Genomic DNA, 21,589 nt, shown 5'->3' with positions numbered 1-21,589 from the left:
TAATTTACTTGTAAGTCCCAAGTAAAGTGGTACTATATGTGCCCAGGGTCAGTAAATGAAATGCTTGTAGTGGGCCTGCAACACTTATGACACCCACTAAAGTAGCCTTCCAAACACCTCTCAGGCCTGCCACTACAACAAAAGTGGGCATTTTTAAACTGCTATTTCGACCTGTCAAAATAAATCTTTTCCAGGTCTAAACGCTTCCTTTTTAATACATATGTCACCCATATGCTAGGCCCTAAACAGCCCATATGGCATGGCCTGTTGTATTTAAAAAGGTGGACATGTACTTTTAAGTTTTACATGTCCTGGTAGTGAAAAACTCCTAAATTTGTATTCACTACTTCAATCCCTGCCTCTCACATTTGTTTTTCCCTAGAGCAAGGCCTATCTCCCCTACAGGATAACATTTGGTTACATTATTACATTTAATAATTGGTAATGTTCATTTTGGAGCAGTTAGGAAAGTCGTATTTGGTGTCTGGGGAATTATCAGTTTAAACCCTCTTTAATGGTAAAGTTGGGTTTTAAGGCATAATTCTGAAAATCCCATTTTCAGAAAGTTGCCATTTTCTTGTCCTAACCACTTTATGCCTGATAGCTGTTACCTACCACACTTGCACTTCGAAGTCACTGGCCCAGCCCACTCACAAAGGGCTTGACATTAGCCTAGTGTATCCCCAAACAGACTGTGGGACCAAGGCAGGGAGGCAGAACATTCAAGACGCCTCTGTAAGGGGAAACTCCAGAAGCTTCTCTAACTTAAAAGTCTGCACCAGGTTTAAAAAGGGAATCCTCAGACCCACTCTTCAGGTCACTTTTGGACCTGTGGAAGACTCTGCAGATGGACTGCCATGCAGCAAGCAGAGCTACCCTGCTACAAGAGGAAGAACGACTGGACTTGCTCCTTGAACCAAGGAACACTAAAATGACTCCAAGGTCTACTTGGCTGGCCCCTTGTTCTGAGCTACATGGACACAACATGCTCCAACACCCTTGAACCCTGCACCTGGGCTCTACCTTCTGTGACTCCTAAACCCCAAATGGTGTCCCCAGCCCTGGACATGCTACCAGAGTGTTAAGCCCAGGTTAATTTAGTGATTTTATGGGGCATATTTATACTCTGGTTGCGCCGAATTTGCGTCGTTTTTTTCGACGCAAATTCGACGCAAAACTAACGCCATATTTATACTTTGGCGCTAGACGCGTCTAGCGCCAAAGTTCCCGGAATGTGCGTCATTTTTTAGCGTGAACCCCTTCCTTGCGTTAATGATATGCAAGGGAGGCGTTCCCGTCTTAAAAAATGACTCCCAGGCCTTTACGTGGTATTTATACTCCCGGGCAAAAATGACGCCCGGGAGTGGGCGTGGCCAAAAACGGCGCATTTGCGCCGCTTTTTAACGCCTGGGTCAGGGATGGCGTTAAGGGACAAGTGGGCTCAAAATGAGCCCAGAGTGCCCTCCCCTGCCCCCAGGGACCCCCCCTGCCACCCTTGCCCACCCCAGGAGGACACCCAAGGACGGAGGGACCCATCCCATGGACATTAAGGTAAGTTCAGGTAAGTATTTTTTTTTTTTTTTTTTTGTGGCATAGGGGGGCCTGATTTGTGCCCCCCTACATGCCACTATGCCCAATGACCATGCCCAGGGGACAGAAGTCCCCTGGGCATGGCCATTGGGCAAGGGGGCATGACTCCTATCTTTACAATGATAGGAGTCATGTTGATGGGGGATGGGCGTCGAAAATAAATGGCGCAAGTCGGGTTACGATGATTTTTTCGACGTAACCTGACTTGCCCCATTTTAAGACGCCCATGCGCCATTTTCCCCCTACGCCGGCGCTGCCTGGTGTACGTGGTTTTTCTCGCGCACACCAGGCAGCGCCGGTCTGCTTGCGCCGGCTAACGCCATTCAATAAATACGGCGCCCGCATGGCGCTTCAGAATGGCGTTAGCCGGCGCTAAACTTTTTGACGCAAAACTGCGTTAGCGCAGTTTTGCGTCAAAAAGTATAAATACGGGCCTATGTGTTTCACCCTTACAAGGAGTGTGGCGGTTGCTTGAGATGGATTTGATCCCCTTAACCAACAAAGCAATTTCACACAGTTGCACTCCCACTCCCCACACTGAGAATGTGAGGCCCAGGACATGCAGCAGGAGTCACAAATATCAAACAAGTGATATAGAAGATTCCGATTGATTAAAATCAGAATCATGCTTATTTTTATGAACATTTTTGCACTAAAATGAAATTTCTGCACCTTGTAAAACTGTATTTTCCTGTGCTTGGCTAAAATAGGCCTCAACTCTATTTTTATTTCTGTGACAGGCATAATGTGTATTTTTATTTCTCCTTTCATCACATGCAGCAAAACGTGCACTGTTATAATGCTTTGTGTTGATGTGCAGTTCTCGAGGCACCATCGGTAACCTTATTGCTACTTTCAAAGCTCTTCCTCTGCGTATTTCTGTAGGCCTACTAATTTATGAGACTCGTTATTTTGAGTGTAACTTGATTTATACCGACATCCGATGGCTTTAGGTCAAAACGGGTTGTTCTCATTTTCGATTAGGGGATGGTTTTAGATAATGCGGTATCACATTTTGTATTCTGATTTGTCAATTCATGAAATGTGTGATCATGATATGCTAACACTGCGATTTTCACTGTATTTTCTGGGAGGTGAGCCATGTCTGGTTTTCTGCAACGTTAGAGTGCGGACCTGTCTCTCTGTCTTCCCTTGCTTAGGACTTGGAAATATTTTACTCTGAGACTTGACTTAAAGTGATTCTTTTTGCTGCATTTGTTTAAGCTATGCTAATTTGCTATATTGATTTACCGTGCATTTGACAATCTTTTGCCTTCTGTTATGCATTTAAATATTTTAATGACTCTTCATGGTTTGGAAGTTAAAGAAGGCTTCAAGTATTTCCTTGCTTCAAGATTTATTTAATTGACTATGCTGATTTATTTGCTGCCAATCTGCTTACTGTAGACATACATTGCCTCATTCAACTTGAGTTTAACACTGTGGGTGCAATAAGGTAGCCTTAAGACAAGGCACAGAGTAGCTGGGGAAACAATCCACTATAATGTTGCAGCAACCACTCAAACAGAGGCTTTTTGAGTGGGGAATGGTGAATTTGAATAGGGTGCATAACATCTTCTACCTGTCTGTATCTAGCAAACTCACTTTCATTTGGGTCCCTGTCCATTGTGATGGTGTGTACAGCGGCTGCCCAAAGAAGGGTGGTGTTAAAGTTTTTCAGATTCATTTTGGATGCAGTGCGCCTATTGTGAAATTAAGATGCAGCTTTTGATTTACCCCCCCAAATAAGTAAGGTAAAATGATTCTGATGCGCATTGAAGCACAGCTCAGTTCTCCTAATCAAGTGTTCAGTTCTCCTCTGTAGATCAGCTCAGGTTTATTCGGTCATGAGCCACACAATGTGTCCATCACACGTTACAAATTACCTTTCTTAATGATGCTGTATGGATCCATGTTTGACTATGAGTTATTCCTGGTCTATGATATTGGGTATCTCAATTGAACTAACCTATTCATTCCGTGGATCAGGTTCCTCTTGTGGGTCCACCACCCCACTAAAACCAAAGACGCAAGTGTGCTTTCCTCTTTACATCAGCGCATCTATCTATTTTATTGGCTCGCCATTTGTCTCGACTGATTTTAGCTGTGGGTGCTCATGGATAATAAACAAAATTTTATCTCACCCCAGTGACCTTGGAATTAATGGTTCAAAAATCGGCCTCTCCCAGTTTTAGTGAGACCACATAGTCGAGTCCCAGGGGCAAGAGAACCCCCCCCCCACCCCCCACGGCCTGATTTTCACATCATTCCACAGTGAAATTGCCTGTACTTCGACAGCAGTCACAAAGTAGTAACTTAACTATCTGTACCTCGTGTTTGTCACCACTTATTGACCCGTATGGAGGAGTGCATCCTACTTCTATCCTGCATCCTTATTGAAACGGACTTTTGAAAGACTGTTTGGATGAAATATGTGTAGATAAGCACAACCACGTGCAAGCCAAAGTGGTAAAAGACACAATAAAAAAAAATAAAGTAACTTTATATGAACAGCTGCACTGGGCACATACAACCTATGAACATTTGATATAATTTAAAACAATTCTTATAGTTTCACAAACAGCTTTCTGAAACTTAGACGCCAAAGCTTTTTATTAACAAGGTCTGATCTATGAACAGTGCTCATTCTGGACTATTCTTAGTGAAACGGCAAAGTGTCATCTCTTAATTACAATTTGTGATGGTTAGACCTCATGTGTGCCAAAAGCAATACGATCTCACAAAACCTTCTTAGTGTTTAATACCTTAAACACCAAGGAAGTCAGGAGCTTAAGCATTCGAAACAAAGGAGCATTCTAGGGTTAAAATCTTCTCCGGCAATTATAAAGTTAAGTCTCCTTAACTTGGGCATGGGACTAATTCTATGTAAGCTGAAAGCCTTGTGTGTCTCGTCACTACCTTGCACAAACGGCATCAGGTCTACTTTTTATTGTGCATTTTAGTATATGTATTGACCACAGACGTATCTGGTGCTGAAGCTATTACACAGGTTCTATGCAGAACAAATACACTCTCGCATCAACAGGCTTGTGTTTAACCTGTAGAAACAGAACTCTTATTCTAAACTCAAATGCACCACACAAGCAATTGTACCGGCCGTAGGCCAGAAGCCAGATCCTGGGTATTTCCTATGGTGCAGGAAGCAGAACCACTGCCCAGTGTCCTCAAGCATGTGCAATACTAAGTCTATTTATAGGGAGGGGCATTGCGTGGGAATGGGAGCTCTGTCTCTACAAGACAGTTTAAAAGAATGCAAGGTCTTTAACATGATGGCACATCCCTGTCTAGATCACAACCCAGTAAATTTTGAAAACGTAAAACAAAATTGGTGATATTTCTTAAAGTTCCTTTAATGATACATTTTATTTTTGTCACCTGACTAAAATTCAAGCTCAGGCACAGCACCATCCTCTGCAGATCCAAAATCGAAATTACATTGCATTTTAAAACAGCGCGTAATTGCTATTGGTGAAACATCTCAATGTACATGTCTGGTTCTATTACCGGTAGCCTGGATATAAAGCTTAGACTAGATGGTATACTGAACACCATATGTAGACTTTAGATATAGGAAGTGTGGTGGGTGCTTGGAAGAGTGTTGAGGCAGAACAGTCGAGTAAAGAAATGAGTCTGGATGGAAAATTTAATCTTCCTTTGATGTTAGAAGAACAGGAGCGCAACTGTCCAGAAAAATTCAAGGTCCTGCGGACAGTATGGGAATTAAGCCAGCTCCGTGGATTGGGGGGAGGGAGGGGAGGAAGGAAGGAGCTGAAGCTGATGATCATTGACAACCTCCGCATACTTTTCTTCCAGATCCGAATGAGGGGGTGCACACTTTCAACATTTCAAAACAAACTTGGTTTAGAGCCGTAGAGTTATAAAAACGCATCCGAAAAGTATTTTAATGTTTATCTTCACAGATTAAACGCTAGCATCCTGGAATCACTTCAAGCACTGATGGAAAAACAATGAGATGATCAACCATAGTTTGTAATAAAGTCGAATCTGTTTCCTTTGTTTGGCAGTGAATAGTTCGAGGCTCTCGGTCTATTTTTCTAGGCCAGAAAAGTCAGGTCCCCCTTGGCCGTAATTTCCTGAAATATCGGCACCACTGAAGTCAAAGCCTGGCGTCTAAAACCGAGAAACAAAAAGAGACAGAAAATCTGTTAAGTCAACTAATCACAACAAAAACTGGAAAAGGCAATATGTCTTGCTTCAGGGACAGATTGTCTTTCCAATCGTGTTAAGCCTTTTCTGTACAGCATGCTCGCTTTTGTTTTTGTATACTGATTTGTATCTTTAAATAATATTTTAAAATGTAGCACAAAAGCTTTTTATGTGAAGCACGGGTGAGGGGAGCAACATGAAGTGCATGGGTGCAGGGGTTAAGCAACATGGCGGGGTGATAAAAGAAACAGAGAGTGAGGAGGAGAATCAACTGGCGAGAACAGAAAGCATGGTTGAAAGAAATCAACACAGGACAGGGTGGGGAGGAGAAGTAACAGGCAAGAGAGAAGGGTATAAGGAAGCAACACGGTGGGAGAGCAGTGGGGTGAAGCACGTGGGTGAGAACGAAGCCGTGTTGCGGGGGCTGTATATAAGTGCGCGCGTCATGGAGAGGACAGGAAGAAGTACAGCAGTAACTGACAGTAACCCAAAGTGCAGGGGGAGAGACGTATGATGGAGATAACTGCAACACACATGCACTCTCATGGAGCACTTAACCCAAAAGAAAAATGAAGTGTTTGAAAAGCACGCAGAGGAAGCATACACGCCAGCCAAACATAGGAGATTCAAAACAGGCAATGCTCCACTACAGGGACTACACTAGATTGAGAAGCTGTGACATGAATAAGAAGCAGATAAATGAGAGCGACACCAATAGCAAGCATTGGGCGGGCTCCAAGCCCTGTACATTCTTGGTAAGCCCATTATATGCCTTGCAACAGACAACACATGCACTGTCTAGTAAGCTCGGCCACATTTTTTTGCAGCAATAGGAGCTTCAGCAATCGGATGGAATACGTACAACCAAATCAGAGGGAGTTGCTTTATTTGATGAACATGCTACAGAGAAATATGGGGAGTTATTGGGGAGAGGCTTTTTCCCTCTTACTACTCGGAGGGATCAATTCCAGTGGATAAGTGGGTCTTTATGTAAGGCACAATGATACTACAGCACTCCTGCCAAGGGCAGATTATCTCAGGACACACTCACTAGCTCATACTACTGGGGTATAGACCCTAAAATTCAGTTATCGGCTTTCATGGTTTTTCACACCATGGATTACTATTGTGTGGATGGGTTTTCAGACCCGGTCACAGAATCTGAGGTTGATTACATTGTCTCATTTGCGACTGCATTAGAGTTTGATGATAGGATCAAACAGTTCATTTGGTAAACTACAGATGCAAAATTGTATTTAGCTAGTGTGTTTTCTCTGATAAACTTCATTTGCTAGCACAACATTTTAACTGCCGACTAGGCACAATACTATTTATTGGTCGCCCCTGGGCGTTCATTACATTTATTACTTTTTGCTGTTATGAAAATATGTTGTTGAATTTCCTTTTTTTGTGTTCAGAAAATATAGATGTGTTGGCAGGCTTTTTAAAAAAAAACAAATGCAACAAAACACTGGAACTCTGTCAGAAGTTTCTACTAAGCAATATTTTGCTGTGTATATTCAGCACTTTAAAAGCAAATGTCATCTTGTCTCTTTCCTTTGAACTGCAGCTTGACTGTGCTAAAGCAGCCTATTCAGCTAATAAGCCCTTTTTAAATCATTATCAATATTAGCAATACACCTGCATGCAACTATATTAATAAGCCTTTGTTTTTCTTCTACAGGATTGGAATTTGTATATTTCATACTGTGAACTGCAAGTAACAACGGCATCACATGTAATAAATTTACTCAGTTATAAGGAAAAAGGTGTGCTTTATTAATAGTACATTTGTGCTTTTACTTAACAACGCTATGATCCATAATCTGTTGCTTTTATCTGATTTGTGATTTTAGAGGACACAGCTTCTTCGGACAGTGACAACTGGAAACGTCTGAAATAGGTTGTCCAGCACCAAGGAAAAGAAAGCCCTGAGACGTTTTGCTTTGGCATGCATCAGGGTTACTCGCACACAACTAGTCAAAATAACTTCCAAGTGGGATAGACCACAAAAAGGTTGTTTATGATCTTAGTGGTAGAAAAGATGCTTGTGACCGTGTACAATTATCGGCCGTGTACCCTTTTCGTTACTCTTCTTCCTAATCATGGAACCCTGTGTCAGCACACATTTACTTTGCATGCAAGCCAGGTGTTTTCATGTGGATCTTGCAACAATAACATAACACAAAGTGCAAACATGAACAATTTACTCTTGGCCTTCATACAAAATCAAGAAGTGCTGGAGAATCAGGGTCCAATCCACGCTGTTTCACAGAAAAACTATGGAATAGACAAGGGAATGCATATCACCAGGGAAAGGCTACCTCTTAAATTGTACTGTACCAGCTGGCTAAACTCTCACCTGACAGGTCTTGACACCAAGGGACATGATAGCCAAAGTTGGAAATGAGAAGAGGCCAAGGTATAAATTCACTTCAGTCTTTTATAGCCACTTTCTCAAATGGTGCACATATTTTTGCTAGTATGTAAACATGGTGCATTCCAATTTCCTATGCCTCAACGGTCCCTTTGCCTGCAAAATACATGTGTTATACTAACTTTCAAAGCATGCTAAAGGCAGTCAATTATTGATCCTTTAAAAAAAGGTTAACAATAGGCAGAAATTCTTGTGTTCAAAACAATCGCGTCCAACACTTGAAGCCAAAGGCCTGCATGCCAATATTTCAGTTATTCTCCAAAGCTCTGCTTAAGGTGTATCTCTGGCTGCTCCCTCCACAAACAGGAACGCCCTGTAGCTGACAAGGTTTGTTGTCTGTAAAATGTTTATGTTTTAATATAGTGAAGCATAAGAGGCACCATAAACTCTTCTTGAAACTTTGTGCCTAGCTTTACGAATAAGCCATGTTTAGAAAAGCTTTTGAATACACACAAAACTAAAAATCATTGACTCTCAATACTTGTGTTATTTTTGGCTCTCGATCTGCCATTTACTGAGTTGAAAACTCTTTAAGGTAGCACGAGGTTAAGTGGGAAAAACAATGAAGAGTTGTGCATACAGGCATGAAGGTGCTAACAAACATATCTAGTAATTTCAATGGGCCTTAAAGGTTCCCGATTCCATTTAGATACAAGGCCTGATTTTCCTCTGCAATTATGAGGGTACTCCGCCCTCCAGATTTAGAGCGCCAGTCCTGCTGTCATAGCAATTTCTTTCAAAGTACTAAATGTTTGGTGTACAGCTTGGCAGGTTGCAGGTTCTTCTCCAGGAAGTGTCTTGATGAAGTAGAGTGTCTACCTCAGAAGTGTCTGAGTTGGTAGGGTCAGAGACATTGCTTAAATACCCAAATGTGCCTTTGAAGTGGGGGAGACTTCAGTTCCATCCTGTCCGCCAGGGACCCAGTAGGAGGTGTGGCAGTCCTTTGTGTGAGAGCAGGCTACTGTCCTTTGACATGTCAGGCCCTCCACCCTCCCAGCCCAGGAAGACCCATTCAATATGCAGATGTATGCAAGTGTGACTGAGCATCCTGTGTTTGGGGTTGTCTGAGTAAATGCACAAGGGAGCTGTCAACTAAACCTATCCAGACGTGGATTGGAAGGCACAGAAGGATTTAAGTGTAGAAAAATGCACACTTTCTAAAAGTAGCATTTCTAAAATAGTAATATAAAATAAGACTTCACGGTTAAGCAGGATTTTGTATCACCATTCTGGCCATACTGAATATGACCTGGCTACTCCTTTCCGATCAGGATCTACCACTCAAACAGTAAATGAGGGTAGCCTTAATGCTATCCTATGAAAGGTGCAGGCCTCCCAGCAGTGTAAAATAAAATTTAGGAGTTTTACACTACCAGAACATATAGAACACACATGTTCATGTCCTGCCCTTTATCTACATAGCCCCCTGCCCTATGGGCTACTTAGGGCCTACCTTAGGGGTGATTTGTATTTAGAAAAAGGGGAGTTTAAGGCTTGGCAATTACTTTTAAATGCCAAGTCGAGGTGGCAGTGAAACTGCACAAACAGGCACTGCAGAGGCAGACCTGAAGCATGGTTAAGGGACTACTAATGTGGGTGGCACAATCAGTGCTGCAGCCAACTAATAGCATTTAAATTACAGGCACTGGGCACATGTACTGCACTTGACTAGGGACTTACGAGTAAATTAAATAAGCCAATTTGGTATGAGCCAATGTCACCATATTTTAAGGAGAGAGCATATGCACTTTAGCACTGATTAGCAATGGTAAAGTGTGCAGAGTCCTAAAGCCAGCAAAAATGAGGTCAGAAAAAGAGAAGGAGGAAGGCAAAAAGTTAGGGGGTGACCCTGCCGAAAGGCCATTTTCAACAGCCGCCATGCAGCATGAAGGGAAGAGACAAAGGAAAGTATTTTGCTCACGCTGAAGTATATCAGCAATCGTGCAATAATCCATGTAACAGGGTCAGTCTGCAAGGCGTGACAAAAACAGCCTCAAGGCGGGACAAACAAGTCATCAAGTGATTTTTGTAAGGCAAGCCCAGGAACGAATGAAAGTGATAGGCATGAGATGGGCATGGTTAAAAGCCCACAATACTTACAACAGGTCAAAGCACTTGTGCGCTCAACCTAAAAATGATCGCTTTATGTGAAAGCAATCACAGACATGGTGGCGTGTGATTGAGCCACAGGAATGTTGTTACAGCCCTTGTACAAAGTCAGCCATTTTCAGACCCGTCAACTCACACAGCCACCATATGTTGCACAATACTGGCTCTCTTCACATGGTCTCCTGGTGAAGGACCAATAACACACAGAGTACACACAGTGAGCTGGAAACCTATGCAGATAGCAGGTTTCCAGCTAATTGTGTTCAGGCTCAACACAGCTGACATCTGTCAGGCAGTGTAAAACCTCCCATAGACATAGACAGTAGCCTTTATAATTTGTTTTTAGCAAGAGTGGGAAGGTGATCTTGGGGTAAAGGCCCCATAGCGTCTTTTGGTGGCCGTACCCATTCCATGTTTGGCAAGCTGGTGGTGGGCTCAAACCTCCGCCCCCATCCTTTCAAAGCCCCGCCCCTTCCTCAGACCATACAACTAATTTCAAAGCGGACAAGTCTGGATGGTGCCTATGTATTAAAAAAAAAAAAAAAACAGACACACTCTGCAGTCTTTTATTTCTTCCACTCTAATTCTATTTTGATTATTCTTTTACTAGATAACAGAATCTGATGTGGTGTGTTAAGTTCCACAGCAGAGTTGTACTGCTTCGAGGGAGTTACTGGTTTCTTTTTCCCCTCATTTTTCTGTCTTTTTCCCAGGAACAAAAAATACTGTATTCTGACACCTGACTGTCTCCTAACTAATTAGTGCCTGTCCCCATGGACCTACCTAATCACTCCAAAGCCTGAGTTTTTTTTTTTTTTGAAGGAGAGCCACTCGAAAAGACGCCATAAATTGGTTTCAAATAAAAAAAATAAAAAATAAAAAAAAACGAGAAAAATTTGGATGCTGTACGCAGCGGCCGTTTTTGATGACGATTTCTGATAAAAAAAATTACAAATAGACTGCATCAGTTCGGAGCATGCTCTGTAGCGCTGCCCAGCTCTCGGGCTCCTGGGGGGGTCGGCTTATCCTCCAACTAATACAAAAAAGATGACTGGAAGATCTGATTGGAACTTTGTTCTCTGCTGTAGCAGCTGTGATCTTCCTGAATGTTTGTGTGATTCCAGTGCTAGCTCAGGCACACATAACATAAACAAGATACACGGGGAAACGCACCCTTATACATACACCAAGCAAAGATACAAACATGCAGGGAAAAGATACACGCAAGTACATGAGAAGCAAAGACACACAGGGAAAAAGACACACAAGTGAAGTAAAGACACATGCACGTGCACGTAAAGCAATGCTACAAACACGCATAGGACACACACAAACACACATGCGCCCGAACCAGGAAACACATGCAAGGGAAAACAGACAAGCAGATGCAAAGCAAAGACTCACACGGGGAAACAGACATGCATGAAGCAAAGCTACACACTCTGGACACACACAACCACACACTGTGTAAAGCAAATGAGACACACAAGCAGAAACAGAGACGTTGAAATGGGGACACACGCTCGCAGCCACTTACAGGGCGCTGAAGTCCATGACTGGAAGAATTAGGGGCCTTTTGTATCTGGGCAGGCCAAATGCACACCTAGGATTTCAACAACACCCTTTGACAGAAGGACCTGCACACAACTGTAGTGCCCTCCAGCACCCCACACAGAGCCCAGTCGCTGCCCTGCCCCCTCCATGCACATGCCTTGACCTCTAATGTATGCTTCGGGGAAGCAGAAACACTCGCTGTATTACGATAACAGAAATGGGTGACAGTGGCGTTTATTGAGGTCTGCACGAGGCTGGGCTCTACATAATTCATCCCAAACATGTAACCTGCAAAGAACAGACGGGTTTATCAGCAGACACAAAGATTTGGTGGCACTGGCATGCCTGGGAAACAGAAGTTCACTCGCACAACGTATTGGCAAAAGTGCAATTATCCATGTAACAGGGTCATGCAAAGCGTTCCCATGCTACCTAGCATTTAAAAAGTTGACAAACAAGCCAAAAAGGGACAGACAGAAAGAGAAGTTATTGATGCAGGGAGGACAGGAAGGACAACACATAGAGAGCAAGGGCGGGTTCAAGGGACCCCTTAAAGAGGCAATGCCAATTATGGACTTGTGGGGCCCAGAGCTGCCCTCGCAGTGTTTTCTATACCTTTTAGTGCCTGTGTCTGTTTTTTTAGTGTATTTAGTTTGTGTAAAAAAATTGTAAGTTGCATTTTCGCTGTATTTAAATGCAGGCTTGTGGGATCATACTCCTACAAACATCACGCTTTCAGTCACTAATCAGCAGGGCACACCCTTGAAGCAGCTCCGATCTGAGCACGGCAGCTGGTCTTTTACAGATATATCAGTGGCAACAAGGACATTAAAGCTCTCCATTCCGAGCCGAATGTGAGAGCTAAGATAAACGAGGGGGGCTGGAAAAGCCTCCCTCTACTGTTGGTTTTATGTTTGCAGAGGGAGCTGGCGGGGAGGAAGGACTGAACACGCACCCACACAGCAAGACCAACAGGCAAGTACTAAAGAAAAAAGTCCCCAACAAAAGAGATAAACAGGACATAGCGTAATTATACAGTAGTTGGTGCTGTTCCCAAAGAGAAAAAGGCAGGACAAAGAAGCAGAACTGACCACTAGCAAGCAAGGATTTTTTTTAAAGACACCGGAACCAATAAATAAAATCGATTGAACCCACAGAATAAGTATACTTAAAAGTATACAACACGTCGAACACTACGCTCGACCTAACAATGAAGAGTTGATCTCTAAAATAGACATTCTGTATACTGCAGGGAAAAGCTCTAGGAACAACAGTTTCGGGGCCTGAGGAGAGAGTGGCTGTCAAACACTAGGCATTACGGTTTCTGTACATACTCAGATGGGTGCTTTGACGGGGAGTGTTCATTCTAAGCTGATCCCCTGAATCCATATCATTGCGAGCAGAGTTTCTAGTACTGGGACCTTATGTGTCAGCAAAAATGAATTCTAGATGCTATAGGACTAATTTGCTTCCACTGAACAAATTGCATTAACACACCTGATAGCACTGATTTGTAGGTGAAAAGTTCAGGAGTATAAACACTGTGAGGACATAATGTGAATCTGTATCCACCGGCGAAGCGCAACAATACTTTCTGCACGTCTCAGCCATATCCTGCATACTCAAAGCCATTTTCAACATCTGCCGAATCCTGCACATGGTTGGAAAATACCACAAGCATAATAGTCAATGCACATATAGCTTCTGCAACACCTGCAAATTCTTGTCCATCGATGCACGACTGACGACACAGGGTCACATATATGTGCCTCCCCTGTGTGCTGAAGTCAGTTTCGTTTTTTTGCCTTTCTGGGACCTCAGACTCTGAGCGTGAACAATCACTGGCGCCGAACCTTTTTAGATGGTAAAAATAGGTCACTCCACAGAACGGGGAGGTGGGAGGGCACTGAGGAATCTACGGGAGTATCCACCAGAAAGGGAGCTAGTGAAGGTAACTTGTTTTTCTGATAGATACTTCTAACTGCAGAATCCTCATCTTAGAATAGATACCAAAGCAGAAACTCTCCAAGGTGAAGGGTCTGTGGAGGGAATAGAGACCAAAATGTCTTGTGGAACTATGCAGCCAACTGGACTTGGTTGTCAAGGCAGAAGTGCTTTGTGAACCTATGCACCGACACCCACATTGGTGCCTGGCAGGCTTCATAGATGGGCACCCCACTCCACAACCCAGTGGTAGCAGCCTTGGACCTAGTGGAATGGCCTGCAAGACCTTCTAGGCGCTACTTTGTAGCCATATCAAGTCTAGAAGCAGAGGGCTAGCCACATTGATATGATCCTCTTCTGCACATTTTCCCTTTCTTGCTCCAAAGAGCCCCACAGGAAAATGGTCACTGGTATGATCATTGTCAAAGCCTAAAGCCCTTTTGGGATCTAACCAATGGAGCCTCTCTTCCTTTTTTGAGGCATGAGGGGCAACAAAGAACGCTGGTAAAGTGATGGACTGCCAACACTGCAGGAACAAAGGCTGCACTAGTCCTCAGCACCAATGTGTCTGGAAAAATTATGGTGTATGGTGGTTGCACTGACAGGTTCTGCAGTTCACTTGTGCAACAAGTTTAAGTAATAACAATGAGTTTAACAATCACAGAAAGGGAAGATAAATAATAATATTTTGTAGTGACCACAGCAAGGCCTTGCTGGGCTAAGGATAAAACAAAAAGAATATGCAACAGCTTTGCCTGTAAGGGGTTGGTGTCCTGAGCACAACACCAGGTTAAGAACTTGTGCCATCACAGATTTGACACCTCAGTTAGCAGACCGAGATGCAGTAGTTGACTGCTGCCAATCTCCATGCATGGAAGCGTAAGGTGGCAGACCTGAAGCAGTCAACTGCTGCAGCTCAATCTCCATGCATGGAGGCATAAATTGGGCAGATTTAGATGGAGGAGTTTGCCCATCAACTGGGGCAAAGGTCCTCCTGAGGTGCTACTCTGATCAGTGAACAGATCTTCTAGCTCTGGAGCTTTGGTTACCACACTCTCTGGCCACCAGTATGACCTGAGATTGGTCGTTATTGATATTCAAAACTATGGGCAGGAGAGGTAGAGTCAGGAAGGCAAACAGGAGTCCCTTGTCCCATTCCAGCCAGAATGCATCTCCTAACATATGTTCTAGTGAAAACTTCAATGCACAAAATTGCAGACTCTGCACATTCATGTCCATGGCAAAATATCTAGCCAGGGTTCCCTCTACTGGTGGAAGACAACCAAAGCCACTATGGCTTCAGACACCACTTGTGATATGTCAGACAACGTCTGCTTAGTTTGTTCACTCTGGTATTCAGGGACCCTGCCAGTTGGATGTTGATCAGATAGGTACTCTGACATTCCAGCTACCTCCAGAGAGGCAAAGCCTCCAGGCACATGACCCATGACCCCACTCGGCCCTGCATGTTTCAGTACTGCATGGTGGTGGTATTGTATGTGAGAAATTGTACCAGACTCTTTGGGTGACAAGAAGGCTCTCAATGCCAGAAGAATGGCCCGTAGCTCCAGGCTGCTGTGAAACCAGTCCTCCACTGGAGACCACAGTCCTCGGATTTTCCATCTCTTCCAAGTGACCCCACCCAACCCAGTAGTGATGAGAATGTCACCACTGTCAGACATGGGTGGGGAAAAGAGAGTGGCCTGCTGCAACACAAGGTGTGATTGCACAGCCAACACTGCAGATCTAGAGCTGTGTCCGTCAGGAACTAGATGGTGTTGGAAAGATGGCCTTGATGCTGGACCCACTGGGATTTGAGGTTCCACCGTTGGGCTCACATAGGTGAGCCACCTGCTGTGAATGACAAAACCTGCCGTGGTTGACAAAGAGGATACACAAATATAGGAAAGCAAGAAGGTCCTGGAACAAGGATCGAGCTCGATACATCAGCATCATAGCCCAAATGACAAGGGCTCAACACTGTGGAGGAAAAGCTCTGCTCACCACTGTGTCAAGGATCACCTGAACAAATGGAAATCTCTGGCAGGAGGTTGGCTCATTTATGGCAAAACCAACAATGTTAAAAAAATTCCGGAGGTGGTCCACAACTGACTGTGACTAGCCGCCTTCAGCACCAGTCATAGAGCTAAGGGAATACAGGAAATTCAGCCCTCCGAAAATTGGCAGTGACCAAAGCCATCACTTTTGTGAACAACCATAGGGTGCTGGTGAAGTCGAAGGGAAGCACAGTAAGGTGAAAACATTCCTGTCGCACCACCCACCTTGAATTGCAGGTAATGACAGTGGGAATACAGGACAGGTATATGAAAATATGTGTCCTTCAAGTCCAAGGACACCATCCAGTCTCCCTGGCTCAAAGCACGTATAATTGGAGCCAGTGTCAGCATTTTAATGTGTCCTTTCACAAGAAGGTGTTCTGGGGCGGGAAGTCCAGGATAGTCCTGAGACCACCATCCTTTTTCTGGATAAGGGAATAAAAGAGTAACAACTCTCATCTTTCTCAGAGTCCGGTCACTCTCAAAGCACCCTTGATGAACAAGCATAACTTGTAATGAATTAGGGTGTTAGTTGAGGGAGGTGAGACCCTACCTCAAATAACCACAATCTTTGCCCAGGTGAACCACTAAAGACACTAAATTAACATGAGTTCAAACCTCCAGAAGCTATAGCAAAGAGGCCATGTGTAAAGTATTTATGCAGAACTTAAACAGTAATAACGGCACAACACAAGAAAAATCCCACACCAGTTTAGGAAAAAAATAGTACATTTTAATAAATTCACAAAAAAACGACCAAAATCCAGCAAGTAGAACAAGACTTTTAAGATTCAAAATAGCACCAAAAAGATTTAAGCTGCATCATCTGGTTGGCTTGATCAGGGAAAGGGTAGGTTTAATGTTGACTGCAATGAAGTGTATTGAGTACAAGGACCCAGTTTGTTTTGGTGGAGAGTTTTACCAGCAGACTTAGGGCTGAATTATATCTTAGCAGGGAGGAACTCCGTCAAAACGGAGTTCTCGCCCCAACAAGCCTGGTCAGTCTGCCTGATAGGAATTTGGACGGACCACAGTTTGATGGCAGAGGAGACTATTTTGTCTCCATTGTGGTCAAACTCAGTTCAGCTGTATGTCCGCTCATCTACTCAACAGCAGTTCTTGTCAATGCATGAAACGTCTACTGGGTCAGCAGACATTTCATCATTTGACAGACGGCAGGGCGATAGAGTAATTTGAGGGGTCAAAATTCACTCCAGCAGAGGCCAGCAGTAGAGTCGAGGACATGGTTTACTTGGAACTGATCTACTTAAAACTTGCTCTGTCCCTGCAGCCCAAAGAGTAGGTCAGCCTTATGACCTTTGGACTCAAGTCTTTGCACTGGGTACGAGAATGAGTGTAGGATGAATCTTCAAGGCTCTTAGATCACAGACAAAAGGTCCAGTCCTCTTCTGTTCTTCCCCAGGTCCAGATCCAAGAAGAGTACTGAGGAGGCCACATCTATGCCCAGTGCCAGCTTGTGGGCAGGGGAAACACATGGCCACTCTCTAACGAATTTGGGTAAAAAAGTTCCCATAGGTTACCGCACACACTTTTGCAGCACATTCTGTGTGTTTTACTGTAATCAATATACTAGTGATTCTCTCTGCTCAAACACAGAGCAACTTTCTTTCACTGTGCAGGGCTCCAGTGCCCACCCTAGAGGTGTGGCTAGGGAAATAGGTAACCCCTCCTCTGTGGTCACTCAAAACCAATTCTGGAGGTAGCGCCTCTCCCACTGGGGACGATAGCGGACTGTCCAAGTGGACAATAGAAAAGGACAGGCCTAGGTATTGTGCACAGCCCAGATGTCCATCCTTCCAGAGATGCAGAACACCTCTCCACCCCAAGGCTTTTGTCTCAGTTTTGGGAGGAAATTCACACCTCATCAGAGAAGCCATTCAGCTTTTTGGTGACAGTTAGTACTGCATGCAAACAGGCTTCTAGAGACTTTAGGCAGGCAACAAGCAACTTTTCCAAAAGTACTTATTCAAAAATAGGCATTAGACATTGGATTTTATGAATTGATTTGGCTTGTAACAAATATTTAAAAAATTTCAACTATGAACACTAGCTGTTCCCGAGTGGAGACAGTCAATATTAAACTTAATACTATATCCCAATTCGTTTTTGTGGAACAGCTACCCCTTCTACAGTGAAATGACTGAGGGCTTTTTCACTGCAAGGACATGTTTAACAATAAACCTTTACATGCCCCACTTGGGCATTTAAGATCAACTTAGGAGTGACTAAAAGGAGGGCTTAGGTTGGTCAAAATGGGTTATGTTGACAGTATGAATTTGCAGTTTAAACATGCACAGCCATGATGCTACTGGCAAGCATGCAGACATGTTTACTTTGCCACTAGAGAGGATGGCACAATGAGTGCTACAGTCCACTTGTGACATTTCACATATAGGCCGTGGGTACACTGTGGTACCATATACCAGAGAAGTATACACAAGTTAAATATGCCAATCAGGGGTGATGCAATTTCATGTTGAAAGTTGGACCACAGGCAGGCACTTCACCTATGTTTGTCAGGGGTTCACCGCACAGAGTTCTACAGCCAGCAAAAACAGTAGATGCAGAAATCTGAGGTACACCAACCAAAAGATGGTCTTTTACAACACCCATGTAGCTGGATGGATAGATGCTCGGCTGAAATTTATGGTGTGAAAGTAATGTTTGGTGAGGAGGGGAGAAAAAGCAGGCTGTAGCCTGTTAAACAATTTGAAAGACCCATCTGTCAAATATGATGTATCTTCATCCTGGGCGAAGTAATGAAACTTACATACACTCTCCCTGCAGCACATGGGTTGAGCATGTGCTGCTGAGGGCAAAACAAAAGTGATTTGTAGGCCAATGTAGCAGGAGAAGAGAAGATGGAAAACTGGGGCCCCCATTACTGGCCTACACGTTGCCTGTTGGATTTGTGTATGCAGCCCTAAAAGGATTGGAGTGTCTGCTGCTTCACTGTCTGGCAAGGCTGTTTCTGCCTATAAACCAGCCCTTTGGAATAGCCCCAAAATTTCCAGAACGGTTGTGAAAATTGTTTATCAGGTGTTAACAGCCTTAATGAATATGCTGAAGCTCTGTTCTTAAAGCATTCCAAAGTGGAGTTTACCTTCTTGACGAAAAAAAGGCATGTCCATTAGTGAAATTTGTAAATCAGCTGACAACCTAGTGTACCTCATCCAAGTGTGTCTATGAAGGACAGCACTGGTACCAACTGCTCTGTCAATGCAATCTGGGGTATCTAGATTAATGTGGATAATATATTTGTCTGTGTCTTACCCATCATAAATTGTGTGAGCCCGAGACATCCTAAGATCCTCTACGACTGCTGGCAAGATTTTGCTGACCAAGCGCCAAAGGGACAAGAGTGTATCGACCTAACAGACAGACTGCAATGTCAAAATGGAAAAGTAAAACAGATGTTTGCCAAAAGCAAAGGATTATCTGTCAGAATGGTTGGTCAAAAATGGGTTACAATACATCTAACTGGCTGAGGCCTGAAGAATAAGACTCTCTGCACTGGGGTGCGTTGTGAGTAAATCTGGTTCACCAGGTGCCAGATTATGACCTATGGCTCCCTGAATGTTCACAGGCAGGCATGAACATGGTTTCAAAAATGTAGCATTCAGAGGGCATCATTAACTGGGAACAAGCGCTCATACAATGCCATTCCAGGGTGCAGGATCTCTGTCAAAACATTTTTCTTAGTCTCAACAGAGGCCAGTTATAGTTCTAGTACTTGGCCTGTCGTCCAACTCACCACTGTATACAAGGCATTTTGTTCCATTGGTGGCCCATGTGGCGAGTCAAGCGGTGTCTTAAGGAAGGTTATCAAGCTCACTGGTGTTTGGTAAATATAGGTATATAGGACATCATCAGAGAAAGGAGGGAGCAAGGCATTCTCTTCTCCATCATAATCATCAATACCCTGAAGGGAACCCTACTCTGACACAGGGTAAGAATCAGATCCATAAAGAGAATGAAGCCTCTTGTGAAGTGGTACAGGCACACCGATAGAGTCATGGTGCATAACAATAGCTTATGTTTTGTAATCTCATAGCACAACTTTGGTCATTCTCGAGGAATGGACATTTTACAACTACCCCTGGTAAAACTCTATACAGGAGCTGCTTGGGAACAACCCATTGCAATAAGACTATACAACCAGTATTGGTGTAAGCTTTAAGACGTTCACTCAGGAGCAGCAGGTAACAATCTACAGGAATTAGTATTATGCATCCAAACATGGTAGATGGTATATAGACTTAACCTGCCGCAATTAAGGAGCAACCTGTAAAAGGTACTGATTTGAATTGCATCAACAGTGAAACCTGCTAAGTACTCTAAGGAAGAAAGGGGTGCAACCCCTAAAGAGTACCTTGGAGTGAAGGGAAAAAGAGGTGTTGGTTAGAAAAAAACTGTGAGGAGCAAAATAGTTTCAACTGAATGACTAGAAGGAGCAGGGAATTAGGAGGAAGTGGGTTGGATTATACAAACAGTGACTACGGATTCACATGAGCTGGTTGGTGCAACTCACAGGAGGGAGTGGTACAAGCGATGAGGTGAAGGAGAGGTTCTAATAAACTGTGTGGAAGGTCAGAGGGAAAAGAGGTGTTTTTGAGAGGAGAAGGAGGATCAACAGACAAGCTACGGGGGGCAAATAGAGCAGTTGTTATAACCCATATCCAGCGATTCCCAAACTGTGTGTCGCAACCCACTGGTGGTTCAGGAAAGAGCAATAAAGGAGCCTTTACACTTTGTATTTACCTTGCCACATTTGCTGTGCTTCAAAGACCAAGGTCAAATGTCATGCTGTGTCTTCTGACAATCGAAAACTTACAGGTACACTATTCTTTGGTGAAGACTCCTCAGTACCAAGTAGGAGGGGAGAATCAGTAATCTGAGGTGTTTGCTTGTTAGAAGCGAGAGCTTGCGGGGCCCACTGGGCATTGCAGCGTCAGCCCGACAAGGAGCAGGCCTGATGATGAAGCATGCCACAGAAAGGTGACTGAGGGCTCTTGCTCCCAACAAGCCAATGCCTCATGTGAAGGTTTCTCTTTGCCTACTTGGTATTGTTTGAGGAGTCTTTCTCATGGAACAGTGTACTCACATATTTTTTGTTGTTTAGTCTTGGGAGACTGTACGCTGGACCCCTAGAATCTCCCAGTCCTCCCTTTTCTCTTCCTGATTGACAGTGGAGCGGCTCAGCTGTGGGACTTTTTTCAAGGACACCCTATGGAGCCCTCTCTTTTGACTCCGTCCATCCTGTCTGACCTTCAGAGTCTAAGTTATGATGCCATACAGCAGTCTCATGGAAGACTGGGACAAGCTATCCTCTCTGAAAAAATAACTCATCAAGATAGTACTTCACAGCTCAATAATGACAGAATATTTAAGAGCCAATATAGCCCCAATGTACTCCTTGTGACCAACATCCCATGTATTTTTCTTAATGATATAGCGTTCAGGAAGGACTGGGCTCACATCGCATGGAAATGCACAAGAGACGGACTCCTGCTAATTATTATTAGATCCAAAAGTCTAGCCGAGGCCATTACCATTCACATTAACACAGGAAAAAGTACATTGTAAACAACAGTACAGTTATTTTTATTTAAAACACGCCTTTCCGAAATTAATGCAAAGATGAATTAAATCAAAGAGTAGATCACCCAACAGAAGATTTTCAAGTTGC

At 43.7% G+C, this 21,589-nt stretch overlaps 1 protein-coding gene across 1 annotated transcript in view; it reads right to left on the bottom strand.

Moving 5' to 3' along the window:
- Positions 1-4,940: 4,940 nt before the first annotated feature.
- The window catches only part of NUDCD2 (NudC domain containing 2), a 105,248-nt gene continuing 88,599 nt past the window's right edge, over positions 4,941-21,589 (bottom strand). Inside the window, exon 4 of the mRNA XM_069199360.1 lies at positions 4,941-5,742. Coding sequence (XP_069055461.1) covers positions 5,659-5,742 — 84 coding nt within the window. The 3' untranslated portion in view covers positions 4,941-5,658. The remainder of the gene's footprint in view (positions 5,743-21,589) is intronic.

This window comes from Pleurodeles waltl, chromosome 7, assembly GCF_031143425.1.
Source record: "Pleurodeles waltl isolate 20211129_DDA chromosome 7, aPleWal1.hap1.20221129, whole genome shotgun sequence".
In the NCBI taxonomy this organism is placed as follows: Eukaryota; Metazoa; Chordata; class Amphibia; order Caudata; family Salamandridae; genus Pleurodeles; species Pleurodeles waltl.
This window is presented reverse-complemented; position numbering and strand designations above follow the sequence as displayed.